The sequence below is a fragment of the Ceratotherium simum genome, chromosome 29, assembly GCF_057802395.1.
Source record: "Ceratotherium simum simum isolate JZ-2026a chromosome 29, ASM5780239v1, whole genome shotgun sequence".
In the NCBI taxonomy this organism is placed as follows: domain Eukaryota; kingdom Metazoa; phylum Chordata; class Mammalia; order Perissodactyla; family Rhinocerotidae; genus Ceratotherium; species Ceratotherium simum.
This window is the reverse complement of record NC_141928.1, coordinates 24777302-24790514: the sequence shown is the minus strand read 5'-3', so window position 1 is coordinate 24790514 and position 13213 is coordinate 24777302. Positions and strand designations below refer to the sequence as shown.

Below are 13213 nucleotides of genomic sequence, written 5' to 3'. Positions count from 1 at the left end.
ATTTTTGCACAGTTTAACTGTGCTGTGTGAATTCAGAAGGATGTGCTCATGCGACCCAAGGGTGGGGCCCGGGTGTAAGAAGCAGCAAGTTAAGGAATGGCGTCTGGTTCTTTAGCTTCTCAGAAGCCTTGAAAGCCCATTGCTCCCCCTTCCCTGGCAGACATACCAAGAATTCTAAATCTTACTGTTGTACTCATGATCCCCAATGGCTCCCATCACATTCGTATGCACAGTTCTTTCATTCTACACAGGCTCATTTGGCAAGAGGTTGCCTGGGAAAGTAGGTGAAGGCAAAGTATTAACAAAAGACACCATTGTGGCATATTTATGTACAGTATGTATACACACACACATATGTGTGTGTATACATACACAATTTCCTCCTCTCTGAGTCCTTCAGATATTGAATGAATGACATTGCTATTATCTTTAATTACTTTAGTTGTCTTTCATTTCTTTATCTTTAATTTCATCTTATTCTTAATCCCAAATACCTTAGTTTGGAATTAACCAGGTTTCTCCTATATAGTCTATCCTATTTTCTATAGGATAAGCTTGAACAAATATTAATCCACAAAATTCTAATTAATCCAACTAGTCCAACTAGCCTTTCTTCAGCCTCTTCATTCATCATACAACACATGGATGAACAAAACAGCTTCATATTCAAACAGACATTACTCTGGCTTTCTCAGATGCATGCGTACACAGCAGTGGAACAGGACTCAGCTCCCTCAAGGCTGGGGCTGGGTAAGGACCCTTATACCCTCCTATAACCTACCATGAAGGTGGTGCTGTTCTGTTTCAGAGAACATAGCATGCAGAAGTGCTGATGGTGTTCCTCATGCCCCGTCCATTAGCCCCGAGTTTATAGGAAAATCTCTCTGGTTGGAAAGTGACTGACAACGATCCATGACTTTTAGTATGTATGCTTCTAAAACTCTGTGTACCTTGTTTCTGTACCTTTGTAGTTATTTAAAAATGAAGTTGAGAGAAAACATATCAGGGATCCCCAATTAACTACCTTTTGAACTTGAAAGTTCTTTTCCCCAGTAGCATTATGTTTTAAAAACAAAACAAGATAGCATTTCATCTCACAGGATAATATACTGTATCTCATCAAGTCTCACATTATTTATAATAAAGGAGTCCTTTCAAAAATACTTTTGCAAGAACAGACAATGTCCTATGACGATGTTTTGAAAATACAGAATTTAGTCTCTGCCACCAATTTGGCTTTAACATGCTATGATTCATCAAGTTTTGTTCTCCATAAAATATTTTAGAGAATACTGCCTGGCAGTAAAGGAGCTCTTCTGTGCAAAAGAATGGCTGGCGATGGAAGAAAAGACCCACAGAGGACTCTACAGATCTGGGATGCATCTGCTCTCCATGCCAGAATGCAGCAAGCTTCCCAGCATGCACTGGGACCCCATGGCTTGTACCAGACTGCCATATTTAGGTAACAGAGTTCTCTCAAGACTTTGGAGATTAAGAGAAATTTACTATTTTGAAGAAACTAAGGTGTGAACTTAAATCTCCTAATATTTCTAATTTTTTTTTGAGTTCTGCCTTTCTTAGATATCTAATTAAAGAATCCTACTGCTATCCTAATTTCATAGGTTAGCATAAGGATTTATTTCATTAGTCCTATACTAAATTAAAGAGCACTTTTAACTGCTGCTTAAGATCTTACATTATTTCATAAAGGAGTCTTATGAGAGCTTGTAACATTTATCTGGAACGTGCAAAGAAATGGCTAAGAAACATCTCATATTTTGTCAGAGGAGTGGAATAAGGGAATAAAGTCCTCTTTCTTAGCCAACGAAGCAGACTTTTAAGCATGCAAAAATAAGCCACATGTTTGGAAATGCTGATCACACAAAACAAGGCTGAATCGCTGAATGTTGCTTTAATGAAATTTGTTTGTAAGGAACTATGTTGTTAGCCCCAGCAGCTGGTTTAATTTCAAAGACCCAAACCTTTCTCATTCGAATGCAAAGAATGTTTTCTAGTTGTATATTAAAAAGCTGAAAGAGAACTTGCATTTCTTAGCCCTCTCTCACAGAATATATGAGATATCTGGATGCTCTTTTAAAACAAATTTTTATCCTTTCCCCCTCAGATTATAAAAAAGAAAACCTAACAAGTAAGTAATTTTGTTTGTGACCTTGAAACCTTATGTGTATGTAATTGGATTCATGCATGCATATTTACACTGATGCTTCAGGCTGTCCAGAACAGAGTGTACAGCCCCTCTCAAAGGATTTTCACGGTACTTACCCAGGGTAGAACATGAAGGAAGATCATTGGAGATCCCAGCTTATAGCTTCTAATTAGGCCCTCAAGAGCACCATATTTCGTGAATCATACAAATGAAATCTCTTACCTCAAGGTTATTAACCTACTTTATCCCTTCTAGGGCTATAAAATAAACCAAATGTCATCTCTTGACTTTGCATGCGTGATTTTTGTATCATCTAATTATTTATAGATGAAAACAATTGTTTATTTCTTCATTGAGCCAATTCATGATCTTTATTTGTGACAAGAGATCCTTCTTTTGGAAGATAGGTGTTTTTTAAGACAGCTAATTTGTGGTATAACGTTTACAGGGTCAAATTAAGTGGTTTTAAAAGGGTAGTCTCAAAATTCCTAGGAAAGAATTTAAGAAGGTGCTTGAAAAAGGACGTCCTACAAACTAACTTGAATCGGATGGTACTTTAACCCACCAGAATGCAGAAATGTTCAGAACGAAATTAGAAAAGTTTTTCACGTCAATTAACCTCTTCTGATTTTCGTGTTCTAAGGCTCAAACCATATACATTTCCTGTGCTATGTATTCCAGGTCTAATTGCCTCTGCATTTGGCTAAGTGCCAGGATTGGTTTTACCAGTTTATTTAAAGGACTAAGACTTAGAGTATTAAAAGAAAGAATGCTACTGGTCCCAACTGAATTCCTCAGAGTTAGTAAACAAGAGCAGTTATAGAAATCTCTAAAAATCTATTATTCTGGAAGCCTGTCAAATTGTTATTCCCAAATTGAAAGAGTGGAAAAGAAATGTTTCAATTCTTTGTCATATAAGCAGCCAAAGTTTACTTTGATTGGACTTTTACTTGATGACTATGGTCTTCGTTATCCTTCAATTGTTTACTCATTCATTCATTCAAGTGTTCATTGAGGGTTTACTGTGCGGAAAGTACTGACCTACAATCTTAGATTAGACGGGAACAACACACACAAAAAAAGCATCCATATTTCCGCCTTGTACCTTGGTTATAAGGATATAAGCATAAATCAGCTACAATAAATGAATTTCCTATTCTTAACAAAAAACCAGTTTTATGAAATCTTTTGCACATGTAAGAAAAATGAACTCCAAATGATCATTTCATCTGAATGTGTTGTGGGGAATGTTTAAAAGTGTGCTCCCTGAGTTAAATGGAATTATTACTAAATAAACAGGCTTTAGTTCTGCAGGTAGGACAATAGTTGAGCAAAGAAGCCATCCTTATCAGGTAGAGTATCCCATATTCTATAGAAGTGTGTAAAGCCCTCAAATATTTCTTGAAGAGTTTCTTGATTTCTGAGTAAACTCTAAAGATGACTACCAGTTCATTTTGAAGGATGATGAAAGATTTTTTAAAAAATCACTTATCTTTTGTGTTATTTCCTTCTTGCTCGAACACACAGTCTACAATTTCAGTAGTTTTCATTTTTATAATTCTTGCTGAAGTGAAATATCTTTTTGAGCATGTAATGCCTTTGTACCATTTACATTATATGTCTGGTTAGCAGACATTTCACTATTCTGAATTCCTGACTTTTGTGGGAATGCACATACTTTATGGATTTCCTTAAATGAATTCTTGGGTGACAGAGTCTCTGAATCCTTGCATATCTTTAGAATAGCTTTCCTTTACCTGGACAGCTGAAAGCTATTTTAGCTAGGTATAGAATTCTTGAGTGACATTTCTTTTCTCTCATTGGTGTATAAATGTGATTTCACTCTTTTCTAGCTTCTAGTTTTGGAAATGAGTAGTCTGATGTGAATCTGGTTTTTTCCTATAAGTAATTTGTTCTTTCTGTCTAGCTAGAACTTTTAGATTGTCTCTTTTTCCTTGTTATCTGTATCATGGAAATCCTATAGAATGGTGTGTTACTGAACATCTCTTTCCAACTCCACATTCAGGACTTCATGTTGGTAACTTGTCAGCCATCACAGAGGTCAGGCTGCAGCCAGGCGATCTTTCTAAAGCAAAAAGCTGATCATGCTACTATGCTACCTCCAATGATTCTCTCCATTTACTGCAGGGCAAGGTCCAAATTACTTAACTTGGCATGAAAGGCCTTTTATGACCTAGACCAGATGTCTGCAGCCTCACCGGTGGACACTCCCCAACTCCACAATGAAACTTTTAGGTCCACTTTTAGAAAAGCACTACAGCTGCATGGTTTGGGCCCTGATACATGCTGTTCCTTCTTTGTGAAATACTATCTCCCACCCTGATTCCACCCCACTCCCTTCCCCCACTCCACCCTCCACACACACACACACATACACCTTCAACTTCAACTGCCTACTCACCGTTTATATTTAACTTAAAGATACTTACTCTAGAAAACCTACCCAGCATGCCTAGACCTGGAGTTGGGCTGCAGATATTCATAAGCATCTTATTCTTACAACTCTTTTAACACTTCTTACATTTTATTACAATTCTGTTTACTAATTGTTTCCCAGTTAAATACTTTAACACAAAGACTCGTTATGTCCACCACAGTATTCTTGATACCTAACAATCAATATTAATTTAATGAATACATTAATGTATGGATGAATGTGTGAATAAAACTCCCCTGATGTTCAGAGGAAAAGGATAAAGAGATAAAATTGATGAGAAGAAGATTAAAAGGAAAGAAACTGGAGATCCAAACTGATAATTTGGAGCCAAAGAAATAATTGATGCTGCTTTAAGGAAGACCAGAGCAAATAGACCAGAAACAATAATCAAGGAATAACAAAACAAAACCATGCTGAAAGGAAGAAATCATTAAATCCATAGAGCAAAATTATTATTCAAACTATGCCAATTCTTGCATTTTGAAAATAAATCTTACTAAGTGATCATAGATTATTCTTGAAATAGGTCATTAAGTTCTATTTTCTGAGAAAAATTATGCTTATATTTACTGAGATCACACTGCAAATTTTACAAATTACATTACATTCCCTCACATGTTACATATGCTATGAACTGCTCTGTAAAATCCAGATACAAAAATAGTCACCTCTCCATGTCTTCTAGTGATAGTTCTCGCTTTATTATTAATAGGAGGTTTAGGTCTCCAATTTAAGCCCCCTCTCCCCACCCATCTTGGCTTGATTAAAAAAACCTTCAGATGATTCAGTCCAAAGAAAGTCAGATTGGCTTTCAAACCAATCAAAGAGGAACCTGGGAAATCTAAGTCCACCATTACTGTGATACCTGTTGGAAATGCTGTCATTGGACCTTCACAGATGATTTACTACTGTGCTGACGTTTTTCCAGTCACAGCTAGAAGACCAAATTTAGCCTCCACAGGCTTCAAAACCACTTGCTTAGCCATTAATGCTAAGGATATAATCCCTGAGTCCACTCGTGGACCAAGAAATCATACATGGCACCCCTTGTAATCTCTGCTTTTAAAGGGTCCTACTTCAAATAGCTTTAGGCATCTACTGGAGTAAAAGTTTTCTTTTGCCTTCGTGATGTGTTATATTAATATATTTCCTTATATTAAATCATTATTCCTTTACTATATTGCAGTCAATTGCTTATGTTTCATTTAGGAGCTTTTAAATCTATGTTCTATAATCTCTGTATGTACTTTTCTTTTGTGCTAACATTGTCAGGTTGTGATATTAATATTATCATAACTTCCTAAAATAATTTGAAAGGTTTTTGTCTTACTGGAATATATTATAAAATAGGGAAATTTTATCTCTTCCAAGACTGAATGTATCCATAATTCTATAATGACTTTTAAATTTCCTGGTTGTGGCTATATTCAGATTTTCTAATGCTTCAAATTTGGTAATTAATTTGTTCCTATCATTTTCCTTAAGATTTTTTAAATGTAATCGAATAATTATACATTATTTCAATTTTATGGACCTTTGAATCTATTGTAATAACTCCTTTGTCATTCCTAATTTTGTATGTTCGTGCCTTTCTTATCTTTTTAAAATTAAAATTCCACTGATTAAACTACTTTAAATATTTATAAGACAAACTACTGACATATTTTTTAAGTCTATAGTTTGTGGTATGTGTATTCTAACGTATTAATTTCTGTTTGTACATGGCTATTACTTTATCACCTATTTTCCTTTGTATCCCGTAGTTTTTGTTTCTTTTCCAAAGTCTTGAGTCAAATGTTTAGTTCATTCACTTTCATTCTTTTTATTTAACAGAAAGAGATGACCTTATGAGTTTATCATTGAGCATAGCTTTGGCCAAATTTCATGCACACTATTAGGAAGTTATTGTCTAATCTGTAATGATGGCTACTTATTACTCTTTGATTGAAAAATTATTGAATTTTTTCTTTGTTTGGATATCCTATTGGATTTTATTTAATCTGTTGTTAAATGCATTTTGGTCAAAGAATAGATCTGCATAATTTCGGCTTTTGAACTTTATTGAGATTTACCTTTGTGGCCTAACAAAAGACCATGTCTGTCAGTATTCCACAAATATTTGAAAATAAGGGTTTTTCTCCCTTTTTAGGGCACCAAGTTGATTCTTCACTATGAAAACATTCTTATCGATTATGTTATTAAAATATTCTGTATCCATGTTTTTGTCTTAATCAACTAAAAAGATTTAAAATATAATTAATAAGGTTGATTTAATAGATATAGAATGGAATTTGCACTCTACAAACAGAGTGATGTGAGTATGATATCTTTTAATTTCCAGCAGTAATGCAGATTTTATCTTGTTTTATATCACATTGAACTTTTTAATAGGGGTTTGATAGAAGTTCAGTTGTTAGATGAACTAACTCGCTCATTTCTGTCCTAATATTTCCACCTTTTGTCTTCTTCTATTATTCTTATTCTATTTGTAAATCAACAGTAAATGTGTATAAAAGCTTAGCTTTAAACGATCCTGACCTCAAGTATAATTTCATAAAAATATTTTACTTAAGAACTTAATAATTTCCATGATTGTTGTCAGGTCATATACAATATGATGCAGTGTAAAGAGCACTAGCCCAGGATCTTCATTTGTCTTGGAAAAAATACTTCCTTTCTCTGAGACTTATCTTTAAAATTCTATGATTCTGTAAGCTGGATTGTTTACAATTGGACCTCACTGGATTCTTACAGTTGGACAGGGAGATCCTGATACATAAAAACATAGTCTTAAAATCAAATTCAGTTTACTGATGGCCTGAATACAAAAATTGCTTCTTAAAAGTTTAAGAATGAATAAAAAGCATTATCGTTTACTTACAGCATTCCCGCCAATACCATCCTCAAAGCCAAGCGTGGACATTCCAGATTTACCTTCCTCCTCCTCTTCCTCCTTTGCTGTCTCACCTACATACTCCATGACCGTAATAATCTCCATCATGTCCAGCTTTGCAGTATTTGTGCTTCTTACCATAACTACTCTTTATTGCTGCCGAAGACGAAAACAATGGAAAAATAAGAAAAGGTGAGATTCTAGTTTAAGCTAATCACATGTAATAGTAATTTAAAACCTACATATTTCATATTGGAATTGGGGATGCGAGGATATATACATATTACGTATACATACACATATATATATACATATACACATACATATACGTATATATACATATGTATATATAACACTGCCAGTCTCTTTATGACATCCATTGCCTTGCTTTAAAATTAAGCACCCCCACCACGATCTTTAAAAATATTAATAACTTTTTGCATAGGATCGTATCTTCTAAGGTTAATTTTTCACAGCAGATAGAATCTAAACAATGATTTGGAAGCATATGGCTATTACTGCTCCCCTTCTTCCCCCTCAGCCCCATTGCCACTGCTAGATTGAGTAGTGACAAAATTCCTGAGAACACGTGCCTTTTGACTCTAGACCAAAAACGAAATACTTCTTGCTCTAAAACTGAAGGATCTTTGTCTGCCTTAGTAGAATTTGTTTTGTTTGGTCCTAAACACCATATCTCTTTAGAACCTAAGTCTGAGCATAAAGCTCTCACGTTATTCTGAGCTCATTATTGGTCTTACCTGTCTTACCTGCAGAGAATCAGCAGCAGTGACCCTCACTACTCTTCCTTCTGAGCTCTTGCTAGACAGACTTCATCCCAACCCCATGTACCAGAGGATGCCACTCCTTCTGAATCCCAAATTGCTCAGTCTGGAGTATCCAAGGAATAACATCGAATATGTGAGAGATATTGGAGAGGGAGCGTTCGGAAGGGTCTTTCAAGCAAGGTAATGTTACCCGTGTAAAAATCTCTCCAATGAAATACATTGTGTCTGAAAAGTTACCAGACCATTACTTTGATGTCTATACAGTATGTATAATAGTTATTATCAAATTAGTTCATTCTTCACACCATTAACCTTATTTGTATTGAGTACTATACTTTGAATCTTAATTTTTCCTCTCTGCTGGAAAATAGGGTTGTATATATGGAGAGAATCTTCATTTATGTAGTGTTCAAATTACAAGCAATTGGCAAAGTTTAATCATATCTCCTTTTCAGAAAATAATTTTGTCAGATTTTCAATCATAATTTCTGGCATTGTTTTTAGTAAATAATCCTAAAATTTACTTCTCTTCCATTTTCTATTGCTACTTTCTCCACTTCATTTAAAGTTTCCTTCCAACTAGAGTTTCAGTTTAAGAACTCAGAGCCTGACACGTGCAGATATTAAATAGATGTTCATGGAATGGCAAACAGAAAAGGAAAAAAATAATGCAAAAATGTCAGAAAAAATGAGCTCAAGAAAGGAGTATTTATTAGGGCCAACATGGCCCATTTAATGCATTTGTGGGAATTGGAATAAAATACCCTCTCTGCATGGATGTAGCTCACAGACTCACAGCTGGGCCAGAGAATGTGGGTTTGGTTTTAATCACCAATTGTGACTTTGGCCGGGTGCTCTTGGGCAGGACACAGCCTTACCTCCACTCATAGTGGCCCTGGTATGGAGCTTACATGATTAATGAAAATCTTTATTGGAAACCAAAAATATGCAAGGCGCCATTTTAGGCCCTTTGGGGATATAAAGATGAATAAATCATGGTCTCTGCCTTCCAGGAATTTAGATTCTGGCCAGTGATTAAGAGGTTGGGATGGCGATGATAATCTCATTGGATCTGTGCATTTTCGAATGCCTGTAATTTATAAATAATGCATTTTTCAAACTTAATCTATGTTGAAAACAGCCCTAGCGAATTTATTAGTTGGAGTCAAGGAGTTCTAAGTACAATCTACTCTTGGCATCTTTCTTTGACTCTGTGGCTCTGGGAAAGGCTGCATAAGTGGGGGATGTGTATGAATGTGGGTAGATATAATGTGAATATGTATGGTGTTCCTGATCTTCGATTTCCTTCTAAATAAATGTATCTCTCAGGGCTCCGGGCTTACTTCCCTATGAACCTTTCACTATGGTGGCAGTGAAGATGCTCAAGGAAGAGGCCTCAGCAGACATGCAAGCCGACTTTCAGAGGGAGGCAGCCCTCATGGCAGAGTTTGATAACCCTAACATTGTGAAACTCTTAGGTATGAAAATATAAGTGAAGAAATTTATTATATCTAAAAACTGGGGCTTTCCAAGTCTTTCCTCCTTCAAACTTCACTTATGATTTTCCTTCACTCTTTGATCAGAGAGATGTCCCTGTTCCTTTCCAAATATTTTCTGTACCAGGGAATGAAACATTTCATTAAATAACCTCAGTTAAAAAAATTTGTTTTCTTAAAATTTCTTAGAGAAATATGTTGTCATTTCCTTAATTTTCTCTCTGCTATATGTAAATATATTGATTGCTAAATTCCCTGCAATTAAAATCTAACCCCAAAACAAATAAGCCAAGAGAATAGTATTCTTTATTTCTCTTCCTTTTTGAACAGAGACTTCTAATTTTTGCCTGAAAAAAAAATAGATCTAATAATCTATTTTTACGGTGATGTGAAATTGCGCCCAAATGATCTGATATTCCAAGGTATCCAATTTCCCTCTCAAATATAGCAAGAATTCAAGATTTGCAAACGTCCTCTTGGCACTAAATCTAAGATTCCATTTATATTAGCATTGTTTCCTTTCTAAAATGAACATTGTAAAACCTAAATTTCAGAATATTTTACTGCAGCAACCTGAAGACTGCATCTAAGATCTTGGATTGTTTTTGTTATCCTTTCCAAATTTTATACAATAGCCTCCTTATTATCCTTCCCAAGAGAAGTAGCAGAAACAGAGGAATTACGTTACATACTCAAAGCAAACATCCATTCATAAGTTCATTCATCAAACATTTATAGAGCACTTGCTCTGCCAGACACGTGGTAGGCATGTGGAATTTAAACAAGAATCAGACGTGATCTCTACTTTCGAAGTGCTAAAATATTGGGAGACAAACTTCCAATAAATGGGTAGTTATAACAGGACGGTAGATGCTTTGTTAGAGGCTTGTAGAAGGAAAATCTGATGCTGGAAGGGTCGGGAGCTGAGGAACACTAGGAGGAGTGATAAATGAGCTGCATCTTACCAGGTAAACAGGAGATGTTGACACAAAGAAGTGGGGTCAGGGTTCAACTATGATGCTGTCAACAAAAAACCAGGGCTCCATATTTTCTGATTTGCTCCTTGGCTTTTGGGGTGCTCTTTCCATGTGTCACTTTAGAAACCCAACCTCACCAAGGACGTTATTTTGGTTCCAGGCGTGTGTGCTGTCGGGAAGCCCATGTGCCTGCTCTTTGAATACATGGCCTACGGTGACCTCAACGAGTTCCTCCGCAGCATGTCCCCTCACACCGTGTGTAGCCTCAGCCACAGCGACTTGTCCACGAGGGCTCAGGTCTCCAGCCCCGGCCCTCCGCCCCTCTCCTGTGCTGAGCAGCTATGCATAGCCAGGCAGGTGGCAGCCGGCATGGCTTACCTCTCAGAGCGCAAGTTTGTCCACCGGGATTTAGCCACCAGGAACTGCCTGGTGGGTGAGAACATGGTGGTGAAAATTGCCGACTTTGGCCTCTCTAGAAACATCTACTCAGCTGACTACTACAAAGCTAATGAAAACGATGCTATCCCCATCCGCTGGATGCCACCTGAGTCTATTTTCTACAACCGCTATACCACGGAGTCTGATGTGTGGGCCTACGGCGTGGTCCTGTGGGAGATCTTCTCCTACGGCCTGCAGCCCTACTACGGGATGGCCCACGAGGAGGTCATCTACTACGTGCGAGATGGCAACATCCTCTCCTGCCCTGAGAACTGCCCCCTGGAGCTGTACAATCTGATGCGCCTGTGTTGGAGCAAGCTGCCTGCGGACAGACCCAGTTTCACCAGCATCCACCGAATTCTGGAACGCATGTGTGAGAGGGCAGAGGGAACTGTGAGTGTCTAAGGTCGAAGATGTGCAAATAGAACACTGCAGTCTCCGCTCAGACTCTGTGAGCCGGAGGAATCCAACGCCAGAGGCCAACAAGACCCAAATAGGAAAGAATAATAATAGACACGAGTGGCATGTTGTTTGTTTCTTGGGAGAAACAAAGACAGTGCAGAACTCGTATAGTAGACCAATCTACTGAAAGCTGATGATTGCAAACGCAGGCTGGGAAATGTGTCAGATGACCGGAGATAACTATTCTTCCTCGTGGGGAAAGTTTGTATTACATATTGTACAGGAAAGAATGTCATCCTGTTCGGTTCCTGAATTAGCTGACAGCCGAGTCAGACTCTGCTGTATGAAATTTTAATATGAAATGTAGTTCAGAGCTTCATTTTTAATAGAGTTAATTCCTGTCCATTATAAAAGTAGTGTATCTTCCTGGAAGAAATTTAGGTAAAGTTCAGAAAACTAAAAAGAAGGAAAAAACCATTCATCGTCTCCCCACCCAAAGACGGGTGTTAGTTTTTTATTAAATTTCTTTCTTGCATTAAATGCATACTTTTATATTTGTTTACATTCTACAAGTTGTGGTTTACTTTATTGATAGGGGGTGTCTAAGGAATAAAATGACAAATCTGCTAAGCTATATTCTTATTGTGATTTTTAGTTCCCTTTTCTGTCATTGACTCTTCTGGAAGTGTTTCTTTTGTGTGCACTTGTCAAGAATTTAATCTGCTTATTTTATTCCTATAGTTTTTCTGAAAAAAGTTTTTGTGTTTTATTAATTTTAATTTTTCTTTGAAAATTTTATTGGTACCTTTTCTTTTGCTTTAATCTTTATTTCTTCTTTCCAGGACTTCCTGTCCTTTTTCAGTTATTTAGCTATATTTTTTCCTTTTATTTCATACATACAATAAACACTTGGCAGAAATATAATATTCTAAATAACGTTGAGGGCTAACATGTATATACCTTTTGCAAAGTATTACTATTTTCTTCTGTACTTGCTTTTGAAGCCATATGTTTCAAATGTGTCATCTATTAATTTAATTGCCACAGTCTGTTAAATCTCTGAAACCATGGTTTATACCATGAGATTTCACAAGATGCTCTTGTGGCTCCGAGTTATTTCAAACTTGATGTTTTTGTGCATTCTGACATTTTTTTCCTTCTAGAAACCAATTCGATAGGCAGTAGAATTAACATAGTGTTGCTTACCAACTTTCTGCATTACTATTAACCCATCTTGTTACATCTTTTGATTCTTGAAAAAGCCCTCTGGAACTCAGATTCCTGGTGCACGATATTTCTCAGTAGAGCCCCACACAATATACCTTTATCTAAGGCCAACATGAATGATATGAGTTTAGTCCTGATATAGTATGAATCCAGATTCTCCTGAAAAGCAAATAAACAGGGAAGAGAAAATAGCAGTCTACTTTACACCAGCTTACTTTGGTTCAAACTAATTAGTAGTTAGGGCAATGGAGAAATGGTCTGAATTCTTGAAAGCAGATTTTCAACTGTCTGCTGGAAGGCTCCCCTGAATTCTCCAAATCCACCTGCATGCCACAACTTGTCGTCTTTGCTGGAAAAGCTGCCATTTCTT

At 36.5% G+C, this 13213-nt stretch overlaps 1 protein-coding gene across 5 annotated transcripts in view; it reads left to right on the top strand.

Moving 5' to 3' along the window:
* The window catches only part of MUSK (muscle associated receptor tyrosine kinase), an 88577-nt gene extending 76958 nt beyond the window's left edge, over positions 1-11619 (top strand). For 4 of the 5 annotated variants that reach the window (XM_087419592.1, XM_087419589.1, XM_087419591.1 and 1 more), the window contains 5 exons: positions 1287-1462; positions 7509-7710; positions 8292-8483; positions 9633-9781; positions 10937-11619. In XM_087419592.1, the coding sequence (XP_087275718.1) occupies positions 1287-1462; positions 7509-7710; positions 8292-8483; positions 9633-9781; positions 10937-11619 (1402 nt within the window). Of the gene's footprint in view, positions 1-1286; positions 1463-2125; positions 2150-7508; positions 7711-8291; positions 8484-9632; positions 9782-10936 lie in introns of all 5 variants that reach the window. The other variant, XM_004423321.3, reaches the window with a different exon arrangement.
* Positions 11620-13213: the final 1594 nt, after the last annotated feature.